Source organism: Stegostoma tigrinum, chromosome 19 (genome assembly GCF_030684315.1).
Source record: "Stegostoma tigrinum isolate sSteTig4 chromosome 19, sSteTig4.hap1, whole genome shotgun sequence".
NCBI classification, from domain to species: domain Eukaryota; kingdom Metazoa; phylum Chordata; class Chondrichthyes; order Orectolobiformes; family Stegostomatidae; genus Stegostoma; species Stegostoma tigrinum.
The window spans coordinates 25,590,376-25,615,561 of NC_081372.1; the positions used below are offsets into that span (position 1 = coordinate 25,590,376).

The 25,186-nt window shown below is 41.1% G+C and overlaps 1 protein-coding gene across 5 annotated transcripts in view; it reads right to left on the bottom strand.

Annotated features, from left to right (window-relative positions):
* The window catches only part of dnmt3bb.1 (DNA (cytosine-5-)-methyltransferase 3 beta, duplicate b.1), a 284,103-nt gene that overhangs the window by 200,743 nt on the left and 58,174 nt on the right, over positions 1 to 25,186 (bottom strand). For all 5 annotated transcript variants that reach the window (XM_059652779.1, XM_059652780.1, XM_059652778.1 and 2 more), the window contains exons 3-4: positions 13,463 to 13,577; positions 4,487 to 4,587 (exon numbers count right to left, since the gene is read on the bottom strand). In XM_059652779.1, the coding sequence (XP_059508762.1) occupies positions 4,487 to 4,587; positions 13,463 to 13,577 (216 nt within the window). The remainder of the gene's footprint in view (positions 1 to 4,486; positions 4,588 to 13,462; positions 13,578 to 25,186) is intronic.

A 25,186-nucleotide genomic window follows, 5' to 3' on the forward strand; every position in this document is an offset into this window, starting at 1 on the left:
CAACTTGTACTTCAAAACTGCCATCTGGCCTCTTGTACGTGCTTAGCCAATTCAGCCTTTGAATTAGACTTTACACACTCCCCCATTTCAATTTTCAAAGCTGCTGCACTTTTTTGTGAGGCCCTACTTTTGACTAATAGCAATGCAGTTAATATTTTCCAAATAGGATGGCTGATATTAAATTACGCTGGAACCATTCTACCTGATATCCAATCCAATCTACTTGAAATCCCCAGAACATTGACTTCCAATTTGGAATTCTGCTTTCAGCTCATTTATGACAATGTTTTCAAATATACTGCTCCCACCCCACAAAGAAAATCATTTACAAGCATCAAAAACATGCTTGAAGGCTGCCTCTCATAGTGCTAGGAAAACGTGACAAGGTCAGTTTTTAACTGAAAGCAGCCGAATTTTAATAATACAGACCTGACTGAAAAGAACCAACCTCGAGGCATAATTTAGAAGACCATTCACACGTGTATTTAACTTTCAGAATGCCCCCACTACATTTGATGTATCCATTCCAGGATGACATAGTACTTCCCTCTCCAGCGGCTCTCCTTGCAGAAATGCAGTTTTATGATCAATAATTTACAGTCCCAAGCAATTATGGCTAACAAAGCCAAAACATTTTCAAAATTGTTTTTCCTGCCATTGGTCAATCAACTCTTTATCCTGCTCCGAGTTTTTCTCCAAAACCTTATGCTGGAAGCCTTGCTTTAGCCATGGAAGTCCCATCAGTGTCCACTATTGTGGCATTTCTCTGACACCTCTGCATATATCTGAAACTCCCCCCACCTTTGTAGTCTTGTGTACTGGAATCTTTAGTAACTTGTCTTCTAGTTTGTTCATGGTCACCAAAACTTTCTGATTACATGGGTGTCTGCACCTAATAGTAATTTGGGTTTGTCCTATATTTCTTGACCTTGTTCAACTACACCCTCTACTAGGCCTGCTGTTGTTTTTAATAGTATTTGATTCAACAGTTTATAATCTCTTTCTAGGGTCTGATTCACTCCAAGACCCATTGTTTGAGCTTAGTCTGCATTAACTTGCCTTCCATCCATGTAATTCATGTTTCCAATCCATTGGCTTAACCTCCTGACCCTCATCCTGTACAATCATTCAGCTTCTGTATTGCTAATGGCTTTCCATGTTCTATTTAAAATAGTCACAATTCTCCATTGACAAGTTCCTTCTGGCAAATATTTGAGTTTAGCACCCATTTTTGGTCGTTTTCTTTTGAAACCAATGATCTCATATTGACCATGTGAACTGATCTGCGCATCATTGGACAAGCTCAATTGTGGCAGTTTGATCATCATAGGTGTGCAACATTTGGCTATGAGGTGCTTGGCTCCACAGTATAGTCCTTCAAGATTTGCACAATTGTAATCCAGATGAATAACCTTGAAGAGTACATCCGAACAGTGAGGTTCCCTAGCTATAGTATTATTTTTTCACTTTACCAACAACCGCCCCAGGCCTCTGTTATTTAAGCCCTTCTCTCTTATAATACATCATGTCTCTTTGATTAAGCTGGTTTCTGGTGACCTTACCTTATATCTTAATGCTTGCTGCATCCTTTGAGACATTATCTTCAATAAAAAAGCCTGTCTGTCTGTATGCAGTGCATTCAAATGCTCTGAAAAGGAACAGCTAATTGTAGCTCCATCCACATTGGGAGCTGATCACTAATTTTTGATGAAACATTAGGTTTTGTACCAAAAACCAACAGGTATGGTCAATATCGTCTAACCATCTGCAACAAGATCTTTGCATAAATAGTCCATGCTAATGCAGACAACAGTTTACAGTTCGGCTGATCTGCCAAAATGTTATGAACTATTTCATTCAGTCATGGATGATTCTTCTCACATATCCTACTGCTGAAAAGGGGTTTCAACCATCATATTTGTAACAATTACATTCATTTAAACACATATCTCTAAATTAATCATTATACCCAATGATTATTTCATTCTTTTGCTCATAAGGCTCACTTTCAGAAAACAGGAGTGGATAACTATATCACAAAACTTGACATTTTGGAGTCAATAATCTTCTGCTACCACTGTTATACACCAGAAGATCGTAGAATCACAGAATCCCTACAGTGTGGAAACATGCCATTCAAACCAACAGGTCCACACCAACCCCTGTGAAGAGCATCCCATTCAGACTCACCCTCCCTCATCCTATCCCTGTAACCTTGCATTTGCCATGGCCAATCCACCTAGCACTACGTATACATGGCCACTATCGGCAATTTTGTATCAGCAATGGTACGTTCACATAACCTGCACTTATTTGGACTGTGGGAGGAAACCCACGCAGACACAGGGAGAATGTGTAACTCCACACTGACAGGCAGTCACCCAAGGCTGGAATTAAACCCAGGTCCCTGGCACTATGAGGTAGCAATGCTAACCAATGAGCCACCATGCCATCCAAGATAACCAGTTTTGAATAGAGTGCAAATCTACACTTTTAGTGACAACATTATTTCAGTTACCCAGTTCTTATTTCATGCCAAGATGTTGCAGTCCAAAGTGGACAGCCAAGGTCCAGAGCCTGTTGAGGATGACATATGAGGCCATTTACAACCTGCCCCATTGGCATTCAGTAGCTTGCCACCAGTCACATTGGAAACATTACAGTGAAGTGGAAGTGAAAGTTACCATATTCCTAAAGAATGTCAGGCTTTTCTCTCATTAGACAGTGATCACCAGTAGCAACTTTAACCCAAGGACCTTTCGGCTTCTGATGAAGGACAGCATTGAGAGAGCAAGGCCTTCAAGGTGACCTCCGTCAGTACTGGAATTAAACTTGCGTTGTTTATGTCATTCTACATTAAAAACCAGTTATTCAGCCAACTGAGCTAACCAACCTTCACCATATCTACAAGACAGATACTAAAGGAATACTGCACCCAGCAGCATCTCAAAGCAATACAATTCCTTTCAAAAGGTCTAGTGTTGCTCTCTTATGATTAAAAGATCTATCAATCCATCCAACGAAATTACATGCACACTAGCACCACAGTAGCAAGTATACAAGAATCACAGAGTAATTGTGATTTTTAATATTATCACCCCATGATGGTAATGGTTGGGAGGTGGGTTCTTCTGCCAAGGAGTAGACAGGTATATAAAGTGACTCAATAAACCACTCATTCTGCATACTTCTGGCATGCACATGGGGCATCTGCAGTATAACCCTCCAAAAACTGTCATGACTCACACTGGAAGTAACTGGGAGCAAACCACCAAATTATTTTTCGCCTAACCTCATCCCCTTTGCACCAGAACTACTGGTACTCCAGAACCCATCTTTCCTTTCTTGGTTGGCCTCTTCCATCTTACTATGACTTACCTTATGACTCAAATCTGATATTAATTTCCAAGAAGTCCATTCAACTTGCTTTAAGTCTTCTCTTCAGCATTTTTGTTTAACCCCTTTCGCATTGCTCTTTTTAACCACTTTCAAGGCTACAGTTTTCAAGTGTCAGCTACTCCACAGGTACAAATACGAGCATGTAAACAGGACAAGGTCATTCAGCCCCTTGACTCTGATCTTCCATTCAATGAGGTCAGAAGTCATATGACATCAGGTTATAGCAGAACAGGTTTATTTGAAATCACAAGCTTTCGGAGCGCTGATCATTCATCAGGTGAAGCAACCTCACCTGAGAGGAAGCAATGCTCCAAAAGCTCGAGATTTCAAATAAACCTGTTGGACTATAACCTGGTGTTGCATAACTTCTGATCTTGTCTACCTCAGTCCAACACTGGCACCTCCACGTCATGGCCATTTATTGAACTCATGGCTGATCTGTAGCCTAATTCCAAATACCTGCCTTGGCCCATATCTTATAAAAACTTTGCTTAGGAAAAATTATCTTAGATAGAAAGATAACAACGGATCAATGCCATCCATAGAAGTGCTTCCTAATATCTCTGCTGAACAGCCTGGCCCTAATTTTTAGATGACACCCCTAGTTTTAGAATCTCCAACCAGTGGAAATAGTTTATCTTTATCTACCCTGTCTTTGTCTGTTAATATCTTGATGACTTTGGTCAGCTTACCCATTAACTTTCCAAATTCTAGAGAAAACAGGTTTAATTTGTCTAATCTCTCCCCATAATGTAACCCCTGAAGTCCAAGTAAGATTCTTGAAAAATGACCACAGCAGTTCAGGTCAACATAATTTCAATTATGTGGTCTCGTTCACAACTCAAACTATTCAAAACATATTATTTGACAAACTAGATAGAGCTGTGCACTCCATATTTTCTTTGAGGTTGTTAGTAGAAAATTGTTTTCTTCTTAATAAATGTTCTAAAATGATAATCTATCAAAATTTTAAAAGGTATAAGATACAATATTCGACATAATTTTCTAAATTTGTTCTGACATTGTGAAACACCTACAGCTTTTTCTGGAAATATCTGGTAGGTTTAAAACACAAAAGGAACCTCACCTCTTCACAGTCACCTTGGCATCTCAGTTTGCCCTTCGATCTTCCAGCTGCATGTTTTCGTCTTTGTTTGATGTCATTGGATATAATCTCCATATCAGAATCTGAAACAAGATAAAACAGCATTCATTAAAAAAAGAAATCCATTAAAACTTGAGTCACATAGTATAGTGATTGCAAGACTCCTTAAATGGCTGTTTTGTTTGAAACTGGACAGTGGAAGCTCAGAGACATTTTTTTCGCTGGTGTTTCAATAGCTTTCTCCATTTTGGTATGGCTTCCCCACTGTATAAGTAAAGTAGACATATCAAGATCTCCCATTTACTTTCCACTGTGGTACTGTAATATAAACAGGCTTTTAGGGTTCTTATGGCACAGTGGTAGTGCCTCTACCTCGGAGCCAGAAGGTCCAGGTTTAAGTCCCACCTGATTCAGCCATGTCTCATACGCATCTGAACTGGTCAATTAAGATAGCTATAAATGGGGTATTGAGAAGAAATCCCTAGGCCAAATCTAGAATTTGTATATTGACCTTTCAACCTGAAAACAGCTAGGATGCAGGGAATTCACTCACTGATAGGAGATGGGTCAGTTGGAAAGATACAAAGTAGAGGAATCATGCTTCTGCCTGACTTAATGTTTGTTTTGGTTGAAATCTCAAATTTAGGTCCAGACTGAAGTAAAAAACTAAAACAGTCCTCACTCCTCTAGCACTCTGGCAAACTATTGTCAGCAACAGGCACAATAAGACTTGCAATTGGTGCTTGCTTAATTCTGTTACATTTCTAAAGCAGTGCTCTCTGCAGATTCTACCGACTACTGGACATAAAAATGATCTAGAAGGTTCATTACTGAAGTAGGGGCCCTAAGCTAACTGAAGCATTTAGGAAATTTTCGTGTGTCTTCAGTTCTACCATATACCCATTAATTACAACTTTACTGATGAATTTTATTAGCTCTTATTTATTTCAATACAATACGGAATTTTTATTTTAAAAATTTGTAAAGTCGTCTATCACTCTAAAGTGGTGAATTTTTAAATTCTGCTTTGTTTAAGCTGCTGAGTTGTAGCCTTAACTCTAGTCATGGTAACAAGGCAGAGATCAACATGTTGTTTTCTAAATTATAATCAAATAATGCAACAATCACATCAGGCTATTTTGTTGATCTAGCTTAAGTTTATAACACTAAAATGCATATTTTCTAAAGGAGTGCAGCTGAAATCACATTTATATACTACTTGCTTATAATAAATCAATACTAATTTCCTCTGAAGTATGCCTTTCATTTCTTGAAATGAGTTCATTGTTTAGGTCAACACAGAATCATTGGAGATATTTCACTGGGGGACGCTGTTCCAGTCATTGTGCCCTTGTTGGAACAGTCTACCATAGTTTTAATTCCCTTCTCTTGCATTTTTAAGTTTTCTTTAAACCTTAACGACTTTCTATAAAAATAGTTTAATGGGACCTGATCTAACCACAGGCCTACAGCCCCTATGTCAGGCCAAGGTGTAGGTCCCAAATCTGCCAGCTCTGGGGCTAATTCATCTTTTTTTTAGCCAGCAGCTTTCTAATTTCCTGCAACTTGGCTCAGTAACCAATAAAGGCAGAAAGTGGAATGTAGATGTTGTCTCCCCAGTCAGCGGACCAGCAGCTCCAGAGCCTCAGAAGCCCCACAGAGAGTTGGGTAATACGGAGGGTGCTCAGAGATCAAAATGTCAAGAAATTGAATTAAAACTCCAAGATTCATAAGCCTAAAGACATTTCTGGAAGGCTAAACTGGACTGTTTGGGTATCCTTTCCTGCCCATAGCTCTCCACTTTGAACTATGGAGACTCCAGCACTAACGGTACCTAGAGACGTCACAGGGAGGCTGCCTCCGTGAAGTGGACAACCTCCCCATCAACAGCCATTCATTGCCACAGACAAAATGATGGTAGCCTGGGAAAGATACACTGAATAGGGCTTGCTGTTATTTAAATAGGCTGTACACCTCCATTCAGCAAACTGTCAATCCTGGAGTTGGTCCCACCAAAAGTAAAATTCTCCAGTAGCCATCCCAAAAAATATTTTGCTGCCCCACACCACACTCCCTCACCCATGGCCAATAAAACCTTGCTCAGACTCTATTGTAGTCACGAGTTCTCACAATGTCCTTCATGTCACTTAATCACTATATGTGATTTTAAAAAAATTATATTACACCTCCTTTTCATTATTCTAAATGTAAATTCTGCGTGTAAGGGCTCCTATTACAATTTCATCAATAATCTTTCAGGATGATCCTAATCAAAACACTGCACCATTTCAAAAATCTTAGATACCCATCCACCTTAAACTTTTCCAGTGGCGAGGAGTCAATTCACCGAGTCTATCTTCAGAATCAGCACTTCTCAATCTGAGCATTAGTGTTGGTGAAGTATCCACGAAATAGTTTCCACAGCATTACTATCCTTCTTAAAAATGGCCTCCAATTGCACATGTAGTTAATGTGAAAATATCGCTCAGCAAAATCATACATATATTCAAATCCATGTATTTGCTTTTATGACAAATTCACTGGTACAGAAACTCAAATTCTAATTTGCCCTATTTATGACCTCTTCTACTTGGAATCCCACTTTTAAAAATTAATGTATTTGCGTCTTAGATTCACTCACTACCTAATGCTTTCCTTTCAGTGTTCTTATGCAATGCTGAAATGACTTTTTTTAAACTATTAAACAATCACCTGTTTTTCTCACTAGCTACGAGTGCAAGTTTACATGCACTTGGGTACAAAGGGATCTTGCAACGCAAATAAACTAATCGCTATGTTGTGTCACAGGTTGACCAAGGCCATATAATAATATAGAATCCAGTCTCATTTTAAACATGAAAACTGTAGTGGTAAAAATATAAAAATTCCCTACATACTTTATCTAAAAGATAATTTTCATCTTAAGGTTCTTTTGAAGAATGGACCTTGAAATCTAACCATTACTGACATTGTTAAAAACAAAGTAGCACTTTTTCTGTTATCGGATTTCTGAATGAATAAAGGACATACAAATACCACAATCTTAAAACAAGTGTCCCAATAGTAGAGTGCAAACCATAGACATTTACAGTAGAAAAGTAGGCTAGTTGGCCATTTGTCTGTGCTAGGACTTTAGCTCAAACAATCCAAAACTAATTCAAACCACCTGGCCTGCAAACTTTGCATTTTCTGCTGTGTAAGGATATTGCCAGAACTGTTTCCTGATTATGGTCTATTTTCTTCACTGATTTAAACTCACCATGTCCTTTTATATCTTTTGTTAGTCTGTATTGCTCAGACGTTGGCAGATTTCTAAGTATTCAATAAACTTCACTTGTTGAAAAATGAATCGCAAGATTATCAATTTGTTCGGAGACCAAGTTTGAATTTTCCCAACACTAACATGCTGCATTCAACTCTCACAATATTTTGATTTTTAATTATTAAACTTCCTCTCCGTTTTTTTTTTCCATAGGTTCATGAGTCTTGTTGACTCACATTAGCCACTTGCAGTAGGGATCAGTATGTTACAAAACTAGTACGGCTCTCTAAGCGACTGGGCTATGCTAGAGTGCACACTTTTCATTTTGGTTTTATAGATAACATCCTTCTGTGTTATTAAGGTACACAGAGGAATTATAACTCAGTCAACTTCTGCAGTGGCAAAGGTTATGTAATCTCTGTTGCGGGAGGGATATGGGAACATCTCAAAAACATCAAAAGAAAGAAAAATATAATAATGAATAGTCAGCATGAATTTCCAAAAAGAAATTCTTATTTAACCAATCTTATTGATTTATTTATGAAGGTCACAAAGAGCGGACAATGGTAATGCACAAGATGTAGTTTGTCTGAATTTTCAACAGACTTATAATAAGGTGCACTGTGACAGATTTAAACAAATTCAGAGAAAGTGGAATCAGGGATAAGTAGTAGAGTGATCTGCTAGCTGAGTTCAAGATAGAAATATAAAGTATGAAGTGCAGAAGAACGTGTATCATGTTCCACAAGTAACAGTAATGGGACCAGTGCTGATCACAAACTGGAACTTGCAGAATGTTGCAATGGTTGGCAATAACAGTTAATGCACATAAATGTGATTCAGAACATTTTGTTTAAAAGAACAAGGTCACTCATTACTTGGAAATCGCAAATCTAGGTAAGATAGGGTACAAAAGGTTCTTTCTGTGCCTCAAAGCCTATATAATCCAATGAAATATAAGTTTGGGGATAACTTTAGCTTAACTTCCTTGAGTATCAATGTAATCCATTAAACCAGGTCTCTCATTCCAAAACTAGGGCTATAAATGGAACATCGTTCATTTCAATTCAATCCAATCATGAGAAATATAGATACTTTTTAATTCATTCAGAGTGATCGAAACATGCAATGCATTTCCATTGGTAGTGATATAGTAAATAGCTTAGCGATGTTCAAAAGCACAAAACAATTAAAAAAAGACTAAGAGCAAGTCGATAGAATTAGAGGAGACAGATATGTGTAAAAACACTTGGGGTGAATGGCACGCTTCTGTGTTGTCCATGTAATTCTGTAATAGTGTTGTCTATGTAATACTGTAATTCCTTCCTGTATAGATGCCAATTTTTTAAAAAATGTATTTAGAGTGATATGGCAGGGAAACAGCCCCTTCGGTCCAACCAGTCCCTGCCGACCATAATCCCAAACTAAACTGCTCCCACCTGCCTGCTCCCGGCCCATATCCCTCCAAAGCTTTCTTCTTAAGAATGAATCAAAATTAAAATCTTTTATGACTGATATGCTACCACTGTAAGAAAAATCTAGAATTAAATCTAGAAATCAGCCAGATTCCTAGGTGCAGCTAAAAGATCCACTCCACAATCAGTCCATCATTTTAGAATCTCAATCTGTTTGGTGAAATAACACCACAGAGGCTGGTGTCCCATCACCAAGACACCCTTCCTTTGCATATGGAGAGACCTTGACACTGGTCCAGCTCCCTCAGAGTGAGCAGAGCCCCTGACCCTTCTGTTTTTCCTGTATATTTGTGTGTTCATCTACACAATTTCATATGTTGTCATTTGTACGGACATTATAATATTTTTGATTTTGATCAGCTTAAAGATCTCGCAGAAATGTTTGTTAATGGAAAGGCTTCTTTTTAAAATAGGAGTATTTCAGTTTATATCTCATGCTTTCTGATAATAGTGGAATAAAATTACTTAATTAGGACACCTCCTTCAAAATAGCTCCAATCTAGTGCAGCATGGTTTGTTGAAAACAACATTATCTATAACTAGTAGACTTATCCTTGTTTGACTGTTCTAAGGTAGGTAAATTCATTAAAATTTACAATTTTAGTAAGTCTGCACACAAACCTTTTAATACTTAAAAGTGAATCATATGGACCTGTTATAACCTAAATTCAAGGTAACTTTCTCGAGAAGAATATACAATTTACCCACTGTGGCATCAGCTTCTTTGTTTTTATTCTTTTGCTACAGGGTTACTGATAACTCAAAGCAACATTAAATTTAAAAATAAAACGTCCAAATGCATACCGTTGGCTGGGGCTGTCACACATATAATCAGCGGTTTATGAATTCAAGTCACCAAGTCCTAGCCACAGTCTTGTGCTGGCTGGAACCAGTTCAAACCGGGACAGCTGAGGAATGACAAAATGTAAATCGTTGTCTGATGTAAGAGTAACGAGGTAATCCTAACAGTGGCCTTGGGATGAGGCAGTCATGAAAAGACACAGACTCGCCCAATGAGGCAGGATCAATGAGGAAAAGAGACCACAGAAAGATAATGAAAAAATGGACAAAAATGAGGAATTTCTGGAATGCTTTGGAGCAAAAACATGAGAGCTCAACCTTCACAATGTTCAGGGCACCATGCATAGAAGTGTGGAGATTACACCAAGGACTTGGGCCCGCGTCGAGGCCAAAACATCAGCTTTCCTGCTCCTCTGATGCTGCTTGGTCTGCTGTGCTCATCCAGCTCCACACCTTGTTATCTCAGATTCTCCAGCATCGGCAGTTCCTATTATCTCTAGTGGTTAGTTGATGCGGGTTTGACTCTTTCTCTTTGTGCCGAGCCAATAAACTGTAGTCAAGGCAACAATACGTAAATTTGGGTATATCCAGAATTCTCCTCAATAAATCTGACAGCATCTCAGAAGGGAATAACTGAGTTAACAGATGGACCTAAAGCATTAATTCTGTTTATCTCTCCATGGATGCAATCAAACCTATGAAGTGTTCCCTTAATTTTCTGTTTTTATTTCAAATTGCTTAACAATGCAGTATTTTACTTCTGTGTATAAATGTCAGTTTTGACAAAACAGAAATGCAAGCTCATCAGGTCTCAACGCTGCATATCCTGATGATTATTTTCAATGAAACAGTTCTATATTTCTTCCTTCTTGTTTTTAAGGGAAAGATTGGACCATTTCTAATGCTTGCATTGTTTGTACTTTAACTCGTAAAACAAACATAGCTCCAGCTCGGAGACCTAGTCTGCTTTTTCAATAAATCCTCCACAACTTTCACTACAAGCTCTATGAAATATTCCCTATTGTCATCATACTTAATCAATTATAGTTCCATTACACAATATGTAAAGGAAACTTCAGAATCTCATTTATCTTTCAAGGTCACAATCTTCTCAAATCCTATAACTTTTTACTGCATATTGGCAGAATTCTTTGGGCCCACAACAGGACAAGGGATGAGACAGAAGGCCTAGAAAATTAGAGGGTTATCCTTTGGGATATATGGCTGACTCCTTACTGCCTCTGTCCAGATGCATTCCAGATTGAAAACCCTTAGGCAAAGAACTAACCCTAATTCTACTCAAAACCCTTATGTGGTCATTGAAAGTTCACTTTAGGGCCATTAGACACCTTGCCTTATCTGGGCTCCTATCATCTCTGCTCCACCTAGGAAAAATAACAGCTGACCCACCCAATAGATAAAACTGTGCTGTCAGCTTGTGTCTGGCTTTTGTTTCTGACCTCTACGGCCTTCTCTCCATAGTCTCACCACCAACCACCCCACACCCCCCAAATGATACCTAATTCTATCCTGGTCGCCAATCGATCCTGCCAGTCTGAGGAATGCTAAACTAACAGCAGCAACCTCTAATTAGCAGCTAGCTCCAGGCAGTCAGGGCATTCTGGAGGAAGGTCTGCCGGTGTCCATTTCAATGCCTATTGGGTGCAAGATTCGACCTTCCTTCTAGAAGTAAATTCAGGTGTTTCAGTGCTTTTGCACAAACCCCTGGGATACTTTCCTAAGAAGGAAGATTCTACCAAAATATTCAAAATTCTGAAACTAATGCTATTCTTTCTCTGATAGCATTCTCATTCTATTAGCAAATGTACCAGACTGATAAATTATTTATCTGTCCTAAATTAGTCATATACAGCTGGTAGTTTCATACAATGATCACAAATTTACAACTTACATTAGTGGTAGGCATCTCGACTAATATATGATTACATCAAGTGATATATTGGAAGAAAAACCAAAAGAACGGCGGAAGCTGTAAATCAGGAACTAAAACAGAAGTTGCTGGAAAAGCTCAGCAGATTTGGGAGCATCTGTGAAGAAAAAAAAAATCAGAGTTAATGTTTTGGTTCCTCAGAACACAGGTCACAGGACCTGAAACATTAACTCTGATTTTTTTTCTTCACAGATGCTGCCAGACCTGCTGTGCTTTTCCAGCAACTTCTGTTTTTTTCCTGATATATTGAAAGAAACACAGGTGTCAGGCCACACAATATGTGCCACTCTCAGTAAAAGCAAGTTCAAAGGAAAAGAGGATTGACAGATGATGGATATTTTTCACATATACAATATCAAAACTCCACAATATTGAATTAACAGCATTGTGCCAATGCAGTGGCCCAAGAGATATGGAACAATGACAGAAATATCATTGGATATCAAGAAAAATAATAAATGAATAATACAAATAATATTTGAATTGGAACAGGCACAAGGAAAAGGAAAGGCGTGCCTGAGAATTGAAGTATTTCACAGGTAGCCTTTAAAGCATAAAGATTTCCACACTAACAAAATTAAATAATATAAAGGAACAAAAAGAAAAGAATTTGCTGAGTAAAAAAATTTACTGTAATGTAAAATATATAACATAAAAACAGTTGGAGATGATAAATAATTGTAATACCTTTTCCATTTGTTTCACAAAAGAAACAGCCAACCATACTGATCCAAAAGAAATGCTATCTAGGAGATGCGTTAACACTTTTCCTAGTTCTGATGGAAGTGTATGGGCCGATACTGAGAGCTTGGAGGTCGGGCTCATAAAATGGAGCAGAAAGTTAGGATGGAAGAGATCACGGGGATGGGAGAACGTTGCACCGTGTCTTCACCATTCATGCCATCTTGCCAGCAGCAAGGGAGCTGGTGGATAGCGTTTCCACACAAGGACCAACCAAGGTACTTACATTGCAGTTTGGGGTCTTCCACAAGGTGTTACTGGCACTTTACCTAAACTCTGGATATCTCTCAGCAAGCATGGGGGCTCACCCTTCTCTGCAAGCATTTTTTAGCCCATGGACAAGTGTCTGACTGACTAGCCCTTGGGTCTACGGATGATACTTCAGAAGCCACTGAGTTCTAGCTATGTATTCCTCTATAGAGGTATAGGGTCTGTCTTCCCCAGATATAATTTCAGCCCATTAACTCCCGTTTCCAAATGCTGCCAGACCTGCTGAGCAACCCCGGCATTCGCTGTTTCAGTTTTGCATCAGGGCTGCTTTGAAATGGGTAACTATAAAGCTAAAGAATCAACAACTGGTTTAATAGCCCTGTAATATATCCACAGTGAAACTGAGTGTCCAAGTTAAGGATCATAAATAAACATTCCATCTCACAGGAATATTATGGAAATCTAGGAAGTGTGCAAGTGGTGGGATATTACATTCGTGCATTTTCTACCATTCTTACCTGCAGTACTGTCAGTTCCACTCTGATTTGGATTTGGGCTGGGACTCTGCGAAGTCGGTGTTGACGTTTGCTCCCATTGATCCAACTGGTAGCTTTTTTCTCCATTAACTACAGGCTGTGAAGATAAGATCAGATTAGGTTCGAAAAGTCAAGTTTTAAAGCTGGAATTTCCTAATTAATGTGCACATTTTCTTAATTACCTCTAATATGTCAGAACTTACTTGCCACATAGGAAACTAGAAAATTTAGAGTTAGCTAAAAATAATTAAGCCTCCCATTTGTGGCTTTTTTCAAGCAACGAATGTTTCCTTGATGAAGGAGATAACATTGGGGCTAATATGCATTGAGTGAAATTAATCACATCGTATTTTTGTTAAATACGAATGCTGAAAGACAGGAAAATAGCCCTAGTTCATCCAGCCTGTCCTACACAATAATAATCCACATGCTCTTTAACCCACCCAGCACAATGTGATCTCCTGGAAATTCAAATAAATAGATCTCGTCAAATGTAAAAAGAAAGTTCATCTTCAATCACCTCAGGCAAATAACCAATAATAATCTAAAACATCCAGGAGCAGAATAGCAAAATATGTTTTTTGATGATTTGGGGATTGAATTTCACAATTCAATTAATCATTCTAAAAAAAATTGCAAATGTATTGAATAAAAACAGAAGTTGCTGGAAAAGCTCAGCAGGTCTGGCAGCATCTGTGAAGAGAAAAAGATCAGAGTTAATGTTTCAGGTCCGGTGACCCTTCCTCAGAACTGACAGCAATACGCAGCAAGGTGGTATGTAACATGGAGCAGTCAGAGTTTGATTAATACTGGTTAAACGGACTGTAGTTTAGCTTTGATAACAAGGTGTAGAGCTGGATGAACACACCAGACCAAGCAGCATCAGAGGAGCAGGAAAGCTGACATCTTGGGTCTAGACCCTTCTTCAGAAAAGTCTTTTCTTTTTTCTTCTTTTCTGAAGGGTCTAGACCCAAAATGTCAGCTTTCCTGCTCCTCTGATGCTAGTTCCTACTATCTCCGTAGTTTAGCTGACTTTTGAGGCATTACTGCACTTTGTTTCGTTACGTAGCCAGTCTCAGAATTTCTTTTCTATTCATTTGTGGGATGAGAGTGTTGCTGGCTGACCAGCATTTCTTGCCCATCCCTAGCTGCCCCTGAGAAGGCGGTGGTGAGCTGAATTTGTCAGAGGTGCTGTGGACATCCTGCTACTTTATCACACTACAACAGAAATACAGGAGTTCTGCGCAATGCTTTGATCCAACCAAACTGTAGGAAGTGAACAGGAGGCTTGATAGGAGAGTAGAGACCAAAAATGAGTTTCACTGTAATTACAGGTTCGCTCAATAGTGTATTCCCAGGACTGAATCTCCAATTCCACAAAGCAATGCGTTAGAGTCGGTGAGGTGTGAAAACTCAAATCACCAAAAACACATCCAAATCACCCATACCTGTGCATAAAGAAGATGGATCAAGGGATGGGCTGTCAATCCAGCCTCAGGGTATTTTAATGAGGCTGGCAGGCTCTGACTTAACAGTCGTCCTCAGCAAGGAAAGCTATGGGGAGAAGTACTTAATCCCTCCCTTTGCAATCTTCACTGCTATATCTCATTCTCAAGTCAGGAATTAAACCCAAGATGCCCCCACCATCCCCAAACCATTCCAGGGTCTGCAATCAGATCACCCCAAACCTCACTGTACCACCATTTACACTAACCGCCCCATACTTTTAACAGCAACAGGCAAAATACCTCCACCAGTAGACTACTGTAACCTTGACCAACTGGAAACAGTGTGTTATTCAAGCTGACTCCCAAACAGGGAAATTAAAATCACATATGCCATGTCAACAAAATAATATCAGGGGGTGCAATTAGTGAGGGTGATCACAGCTTTGGACTAATAATGCAGCCCCAGGCTGCTGTTCTGGGGTTTTCTGGGGTTGTAGGTTTGAATCCCATTATAGGCAGATGTTGTAAATTGAAATTAATAAAATCCAGAATTAAAAGCTAGCTTAGTCAAACATATACCATTACTTCATGGCCCAGCATATCCCCACTCTACCATTACTATTTGAGGTAACTCCAGCAGAACACCACAACCAAACACATCTTCCCCTCACTCCCCCAGCGTACATTTCACTGGGATTATCCCTCTGGGACCCTATTGTCCATTCATTAACTATCAACACCACCCATCCTTCCCAAGGCACTTTCCCATGTAACTGCAGAAGGTGCAACATTTGCCCCTTCACCCCCTCTATGCTCATCATCCAAAAGGCATTAATAGTCTTTCTAGGTGAAGCAGTACTTCACCTGTACCTCCTCCAATCTGATGTATTGTATTTGCTGCACCCAATGTGGCCCACTCTACATTGGAGAACCCAAACATAGACTGGGCGATCACTTTGCAGAACACCTCCAATATGGGTGCAAGCATGAACCCAAACTTCCCACAGCCAATCATTTTAACACTGCATCTTGCTCGCATGCTCATTTGTCTAACCTCAGCATGCTGCAGTGCTCCAATGAATCGCAGCGCAAACTGCAAGAACAACATTTCATCTTCAAACTAGGCACTTTATGACCTCTGGATTTAATGTTGAGTTCAACACCTTCAAACTGTGAAACCAACTCTCATTCCTACCCTTTCTTGTAGCTTTATTTGCTACATTCTCTGTCACCATGTCCCCTCTTCCCTCTTCCCCCTTCCCCAGTGGGACTGTCTGTTCCTTCAAGTCTGGCAATTAGATGCACCATTTTTCTACCATTCTCACATTGATCTCTTAATCTGAATTATCAACATCCTTTCTCCCCCAGTGCTCTGATGTAGAGTCACCTAGACTCAAAGCGTTAGCTTGCTCTCTTTCCATGGATGCTGCCTGACCTGCTGTGATCTCCAGCATTTGTTGTTTCCAGTACCGATTCCAGCATCTGCAATAATTTACTCCTACTAATCAGGAAGTCAACTCTGGTTCGAAGAAGAGTGCTGGAGGGTATGCTAGGAGCAACACCAGGCACAACTAAAATGGGCAGCAGCCTGGTAAAGTTACAACAGACTACTTGTATGCCAAACACCATAAGCAGCAAATGAGAGATATGGCTAAGCAATTCCATAATAACTGATCCAATCGAAGCTCTGTATTCCTGTGGACAATTAAACAACAGAAATAAGATGTATTCCTCAGAAATGTCCCCATGATGGCAGTGTACCAAATCAATACAAAAAGTACAGTTAAAGTATTCACAGCAATCATCAGCACCAATTCCTAAAATCAACGCAAAATATTGCACAATTCAGCTACTGAACTGTGTTACCGCATCCCACATGTGCTAAGACTTCAAAAATACTCTCACTCTCTGGCAAAAAAACAAATCCAAGCTTTACATTCAAGTACAATTGTTAGTATTGGTTTGAAAGCTAGAACAGAAAACGCGGTATCAAAATTCAATAGTGTGTGAAATATGTAACTTATGTAAGATCTGTGAAAAGGAAGCATTTACTCTTCATAAAAGTATATTTACAAATATTTAGATTAAAATAATCAACTGTTTAGGTTTTGTCCCATTTTAGCATGACAATTCCATTGTCACATGTATTGACGATTAAGCATTTAAAATTAAGGTTTTTTTTGTTTACACTAACATTTTTAAATATAACAGAAATTGACTTGGGCATTATTTATCATAAGTCTAGAGAGTGCAGCACAACTGTAAATCTTCAATTGCTAAGGTGGAGCTGTGTTTAAGCAACTTTATTCCTTTAAAGCTCACTCAAGGAAAAATAATTTCAGTAATAAACTAAGATAATTGCAGCTGATTGAAAACATCTGGGTAAATTTGAACTCAAGTGAATTTCTGGCCTCAGGTCACAGGGCCCAGCATTAAATATCTGCTTTAAAACTGTCATTTTACATCTGTGACAAAGTTTGACAATGCACAATTGCATGTTTGGTGGTGTAATACTTCTGAGTGCAAATTCAGTTCAATCTGGGAACCTGGAAAGTAATAATGTAATTTTCCTATGCTGCCAATGAATTAAAGCAACAACTTTGATTAAAATAAGAGGAGCGCATGCAAGATGGGGATGAAAGATATTTGTCCAAAGTAGAGTTACTATCCACTGGAAGGCAGAGAGAGATGGTAAAAAGTAGTAGTTTTGGAAAGGGTGCTAAAGGACTGGCATTCATTAGTCAATACAAACCAGAAGAACTGTGGATATTGTAAATCAGAAACAAAAATAAATTGCTAGAAAATCTCAGCAGCTTCTGTGGAAAGCATTTTTCCAGCAATTTCTGTTTTTCTTTCATTAGTCACTAGATTTGTCATCAATAGTATTGAAAGCAAGAAAGAAAATAATTAACAAGAAAGCTTTGCATTTGTGTGAAACCTTTCAGAACGACATATGTTCCAAAGTGCTAATATTTATGCAGTCACTTTTTACAGTATTGTCTTTGCTGGAATATTGGAAATACAATAGTGAATTTGTATTGAGCAAGCTCCCTCAAATAGCTATGTGATAACAACCATATATTAGTTTTACTAATGCTGGTGGGGATGATATTGGCCAAGATAACAGGATAGCTCCCCTGTTCTTCTTTGGGGAAGTGCAGCGTGATCATTTATGTCTGCCTGAGGGGGCAGAGGGTCTTTGGTTTAACAGCCCATCCAAAAGATAAATGACATTACTTTAGGGCATTAAGTACTGATAAAAATTGTATAAATGCCAACAATTATTGGTGGGTATGGCAAAGCTTAACTGCCAGTACAACATGTAATACATGCAAATCTTTATTACTAAAATAATTTTCACTCTACCTTTATAAGCTTTTTTTTTGTAAGTACAGGCTGGCAGAATTGTCATTAACAAGAGGGACAGGGGAACAGAATTATTTAATCGCTGTTGACTTCTGTCCACAACAGTAGTGATTTTTAAAAATGAGCTTCTTAATGTTTATCTTTATTTCTTTTAGAGTCATAGAGTCAGAGCTACACTGCATGGAAACAGACCCTTCAGTGCAACTCACCCATGCCGAATAGATATCCTAAATAAATCTAGTTCCATTTGCCAGCATTTGGCCCATATCCCTCTAAACTCTTCCTGTTCATATACCCATCCAGATGCCTTTTACATGTTGTAATTGTACCAGCCTCCAACACTTCCTCCAGCAGCTCATTCCACACACACTCCAACCTCTGCATGAAAGCATGGCCCCTTAAATCGCTTTCAAATCTTTCCCTTCTCATCTTAAGCCTATGCCCACTAGTTTTGGACTCCTCCAGCCTGGACAAAAGACCTTGGCTAGTCACCCTACCTGTACCCCTCATGATTTTATAAACCTCTGTAGGAGGTTCTCCCCTCAGCCACTAGCACACCAGGAAAAATAGCCCCAGCCTATTCAGCTTCTCCCTGCAGCTCAAACCCTACAATCCTGGTAACAACCTTGTAAATATTTTCTGAACACTTTCAAGATTCATAACACCCTTCTTGTAACAGGGAGGCTAGAATTGCATGTAGTATTCTAATAGTGATGTAACCAATGTCCTCTCCATCTGCAACATGACTTCCCAACTCCTTTACTCAATGCACTGACCAGTAAAAGCAAGGATACCAAACACCACCCTCACTATCCTGCCTGCCTGCAGCTCCACTTTCAAGGAACTATGAACTTGCACTCCAAAATCTTTGTTCAGCAACACTCCCCAGTACCTTAACATTAAGTGTATAAGTTATGCTCTGATTTGTCTTTCCAAAATGTAGCACCTCACATTTATCTAAATTAAACACCATCTGCCACTCTTTGGCCCATTGGCCTATCTAATCAACATCCCACTGTACTTTGGAGGTAACCTTCTTCACTGTCTGTTACACAGCAATTTAGGTGACATCTACAAATTTACTAACCATACTTCCTAAGTTTACATCCAAATCATTTATATAAATGATGAAAAGTGGTGGACCCAGCACCAATCCTTGTGGCACACAGCCAGTCACAGGCCTCCAGTCTGAAAGCTATCCTCCACCACCACCCTCTAACTTTCGAGCCAGTTCTGTATCCAAATGGCTAGATCAAACTGTATTCTATGTGATCTATCCTTGCTAACCAGTCCACCATGAGGATTCTTGTTGAACCACTTACTGAAGTCCATATAAATCACATTCACCACTCCGCCCTTAAATTCACTTGTGAAATAATCACAACTGTGTTTCCTTAAGCCTTGTTCGTTAAGCAAATTTAAAAATGACCCAGAGCAATTTCTTTTGTGCATTTAAAACCTGAGGTGCATGGAATGGTTATTGCAACAAAACCACATTCTCACAAGCATACAAAGAGGAAAGAGAGAAAAGGAAATTTATAATTGTGAATCACTTTTTTAAAACAAAAAATCAATAACATCGGCATTAATCCACTTGAATTAGAGTCAGGTAAGTCAATATCCAGTGAGTTCTTGCATTTGGCTGGTTTGGCAGAACTTTTTTTAAAAAACATAGGAGATCAGAAAAGGATGGAGTGGAAGGCATAGCAATACAATTCGCAGCGACTGGGAATTAATTCACTTTTAAAGCAACAATGCTGGATTCTTTTTAATATTGGGGGTTTTGGAGTGTTTGAGATTAAAACCAGGCTTTTATAAATGTGGAGCTGCCTTGCTGACTGCTGTTCTGATGATAAAAGCAGACTGATGATAGTGACTGAAGCCATATAATTAAAGCTATTCAAAACCACAAATTTTAATCATATGACCAGGAATCCTGAATGTTAACGACACATCTTTGGTTTATCTGGTCAAAACCACTGTACATTACACAAAATATGTTGATACTTGCGAGGGCTCAAGCATTGACTTTCAAGCTAAATCCCTTTCTGGTTCCTTTGGGCAGTGCTAACCACAATGCTTACATATTGCAACAGCTTACCATTCCAGGAAGATAGTATCAGAGATAGTGGGAACTGCTGATGTTGGAGAATCCAAGATAATAAAATGTGAGGCTGGATGAACACAGCAGGCCAAGCAGCATCTCAGGAGCACAAAAGCTGACATTTCGGGCCTAGACCCTTCAGAGAGGGGGATTGGGTGAGGGTTCTGGAATAAATAGGGAGAGAGGGGGAGGCGGACCGAAGATGGAGAGAAAAGAAGATAGGTGGAGAGAGTATTGGTGGGGAGGTAGGGAGGGGATAGGTCAGTCCAGGGAAGACAGACAGGTCGAGGAGGTGGGAGGAGGTTAGTAGGTAGATTGGGGTGCGGCTTGGGGTGGGAGAAAGGGATGGGTGAGAGGAAGAACAGGTTAGGGAGGCAGAGACAGGTTGGACTGGTTTTGGAATGCAGTGGGTGGAGGGGAAGAGCTGGGCTGGTTGTGTGGTGCAGTGGGGGGACGGGACGAACTGGGCTGGTTTAGGGATGTGGTGAGGGAAGGGGAGATTTTCAAACTGGTGAAGTCCACATTGATACCATTAGGCTGCAGGGTTCCCAGGCGGAATATGAGTTGCTGTTCCTGCAACCTTCGGGTGGCATCATTGTGGCACTGCAGGACGCCCACGATGGACATGTCATCTAAAGAATGGGAGGGGGAGTGGAAATGGTTTGCGACTGGGAGGTGCAGTTGTTTGTTGCGAACTGAGCGGAGGTGTTCTGCAAAGCGGTCCCCAAGCCTCCGCTTGGTTTCCCCAATGTAGAGGAAGCCACACCGGTTACAGTGGATGCAGTATACCACATTGGCAGATGTGCAGGTGAACCTCTGCTTAATGTGGAATGTCAACCACCTCAACCTCTCCACCCCTCTCACCCACTCCAAGCTCTCCCCTGCAGAAGGGCAGCCCTCCGCTCCAACCCCAACCTCACCATCAAACCCGCAGACAAGGGTGGCACAGTGGTAGTATGGCACACTGACCTCTACATCGCCAAGGCCAGACGCCAACTCTGCGACACCACCTCCTACCGACCCCTCGATCATGACCCCACACCCGAGCACCAAACCATCATCTCCAACACCATTCATGACCTCATCACCTCAGGGGACCTCCCACCCACAGCCTCCAACCTCACTGTTCCCCAACCCCACACGGCCCGTTTCTATCTCCTTCCCAAAATCCACAAACCTGCCTGGCCTGGTCCACCCATCGTCTCAGCTTGCTCCTGCCCCACTGAACTCCACCTACCTGGACTCCATTTTCTCCCCTTTGGTCCAGGAACTCCCTACCTACGTCCATGACACCACCCACGACGCCCTCCACCTCCTCCAGGACTTTCAATTCCCTGGCCCCCAACACCTCATCTTCACCACGGACGTCCAGTCCCTATACACCTGCATTCCGCATGCAGATGGCCTCAAGGCCCTCCGCTTCTTCCTGTCCCGCAGGCCCGACCAGTCCCCCTCCACCGACAACCTCATCCGCCTAGCCGAACCCGTCCTCACCCTCAACAACTTCTCTTTTGACTCCTCCCAGTTCCTACAGACTAAGGGGGTGGCCATGGGCACCCGCATGGGCCCAAGCTATGCCTGCCTCTTTGTGGGTTACGTGGAACAGTCCCTCTTCCGCACCTACACAGGCCCCAAACCCCACCTCTTCCTCCGTTACATTGATGACTGTATCGGCACTGCCTCTTGCTCCCCAAAGGAGCTCGAACAGCTCATCCACTTCAACACCTTCCACCCCAACCTTCAGTTCACCTGGGCTATCTCCACACATCCCTCACTTTCCTGGACCTCTCAGTCTGCATCTCAGGCAACCAGCTTGTAACTGATGTCCACTTCAAGCCCACCGACTCCCACAGCTACCTAGAATACACTTCCTCGCACCCACCCTCCTGCAAAAATTCCATCCCCTATTCCCAATTCCTTCGCCTCCGCCGCATCTGCTCCCACGATAAGACATTCCACTCCCGCACATCCCAGATGTCCAAGTTCTTCAAGGACCGCAACTTTCCCCCCACAGTGATCGAGAACGCGCTTGACCGCGTCTTCCGTATTTCCCGCAACACATCCCGCACACCCCGCCCCCGCTACAACCGCCCAAAGAGGATCCCCCTCGTTCTCACACACCACCCCACAAACCTCCGGATACAACACATCATCCTCCGACAGTTCCGCCATCTACAATCCAACCCCACCACCCAAGACATTTTTCCATCCCCACCCTTGTCTGCTTTCCGGAGAGACCACTCTCTCCGTGACTTCCTTGTTCGCTCCATACTGCCCTCCAACCCCACCACACCCGGCACCTTCCCCTGCAACTGCAGGGAATGCTACACTTGCCCCCACACCTCCTCCCTCACCCCTATCCCAGGACCCAAGATGACATTCCACATTAAGCAGAGGTTCACCTGCACATCTGCCAATGTGGTATACTGTATCCACTGTACCTGGTGTGGCTTCCTCTACATTGGGGAAACCAAGCGGAGGCTTGGGGACCGCTTTGCAGAACACCTCCGCTCAGTTCGCAACAAACAACTGCACCTCCCAGTAGCAAACCATTTCCACTCCCCCTCCCATTCTTTAGAATGACATGTCCATCATGGGCCTCCTGCAGTGCCACAATGATGCCACCCGAAGGTTGCAGGAACAGCAACTCATATTCCGCCTGGGAACCCTGCAGCCTAATGGTATCAATGTGGACTTCACCAGTTTCAAAATCTCCCTTTCCCCCACCGCATCCCTAAACCAGCCCAGTTCGTCCCCTCCCTCCACTGCACCACACAACCAGCCCAGCTCTTCCCCCCCACCCACTGCATCCCAAAACCAGTCCAACCTGTCTCTGCCTCCCTAACCTGTTCTTCCTCTCACCCATCCCTTCCTCCCACCCCAAGCCGCACCCCCATCTACCTACTAACCTCATCCCACCTCCTTGACCTGTCCGTCTTCCCTGGACTGACCTATCCCCTCCCTACCTCTTCTTTTCTCTCCATCTTCGGTCCGCCTCCCCCTCTCTCCCTATTTATTCCAGAACCCTCACCCAATCCCCCTCTCTGATGAAGGGTCTAGGCCCGAAACGCCAGCTTTTGTGTTCCTGAGATGCTGCTTGGCCTGCTGTGTTCATCCAGCCTCACATTGTATTATCTTGCATTCCAGGAAGATGATGTGTAAGCTTCTGTCTACCAGGGCTGAACGCTACATTAGCGTTGTAGAGTTTTGATTGAAATAATTGTAACAGAGATTGTAGAGGTGGTGTAATCAGAGAGGAGAGAGAAATGTATGATTGATATATGGTTTCATGAGGGTCCATTACAGTCAGATTGTTTCAGCGCAGACTAACCTGGTAAAACTCCACTGTCACAGCCTCCACAGAATGTTTATCTTTCTCCAAACCATACTGCCTGGTGAAATATTTACACTTGATGTTCCAGAATCGGTCTCCAAGCAAAGTTTGACTTCAGGAGTTCAGAAGTAGCAAGTACAATGTATTGGTACATTTCTTTGGTTGGAAGTGAGGGGTTAACTTAAAAATGAATTACATGGCCATAAAATATTCATTTTCAAAGGCTGGGAGTCATGTGATTGTCTATTGCTTGGAGGATAAAGTGTTTTTGCTAAATACTGCAGAAAGATTATCCATGAGTCTAAATATTAGTGTAATTGTGTTGGTTTTGTGCACTTATAGACACACAGTTGCAGCATTGTAACAGGCAATTTATCCATCAAGTATACATCAGCTTGATCTCCAGTTGAGGCACCAATTCAAGATCACTCTGCTTCTTGCTCAGCACGTCCCTCCCTATGCGTGGGTAGAGGCAGTTGTAAAATTAATAAAGTGAATTCCGAGAGCTTTGATTTATAGTCAGTTGTTATCAAACCTGCATCAAATAGGAACTAACTTGCAACTTGCAATTCAATTATAAATCATACGTTAGGATTGGACCTACAACTTCAACAGTAAAGGAGACAATTGCCCATGCAAAAATCCTGAGACACTCAGCTTTGGAAGACTCACTGCAAACAGATTGAATTTGCAGCTGATATTCCAAGAAGGCATCGTGAAATCGGAGTAGGCAGCTCTGAAATTACAGCATGTACCGGATAAAATGTATAAATTGGCAGACCAATGGCAAATTCAATTTAAAGCTGACAAGTGAAGTGTACCGTACAGAGAAGAAAAACTAAATAACACAGCTATTCTATGAATGCTGTTGAAATAGTCATGAACTCCAGGAATCTTAGCAGGAGCTGCTGTACTTTCCTAATCTATGCATAACAGCAACTGGCAGAGCTAAAACAATTGTGAGTTGCATATTTCAATAAAACAACGTAATTCAAGCAGTTATCAACAAAGGGGTCAATCAAACGATACTTTAAGCAGGGCATTCAATCCCAGTTACCAAGACAAAGAGAGACATTCAAATGATGGAGGTAGTCCAGAGACAAGCTATGAGGAAATGAAAATCTTCTTTCATTCAAAGTGGCCGTGAGGTTGCATTGCTCTGAAAATTCAACTAGTTCCCAAATATCTTTTAGTCTGTCTGACTTCTGTCCCATACCAAAGTGGTTGGCTCTTACCTACCCTTTCAAGTGGCTGTACAAGCCACTCTGCACCCCCTATAAACTGCACTGGTACAAGAATGTTTTAAGATGAACCATCGTATAAAACACTGGTTCAGCCTCAGCGAGGGATGGAGCCCAATTCTGGGCACCATGCGTAGGGAAAGTATAAAGGCTTTAGAGATGGTACAGTACAGATTTATGAGCAGAGTTTCATGGATGGGGGACTTCAGTTCT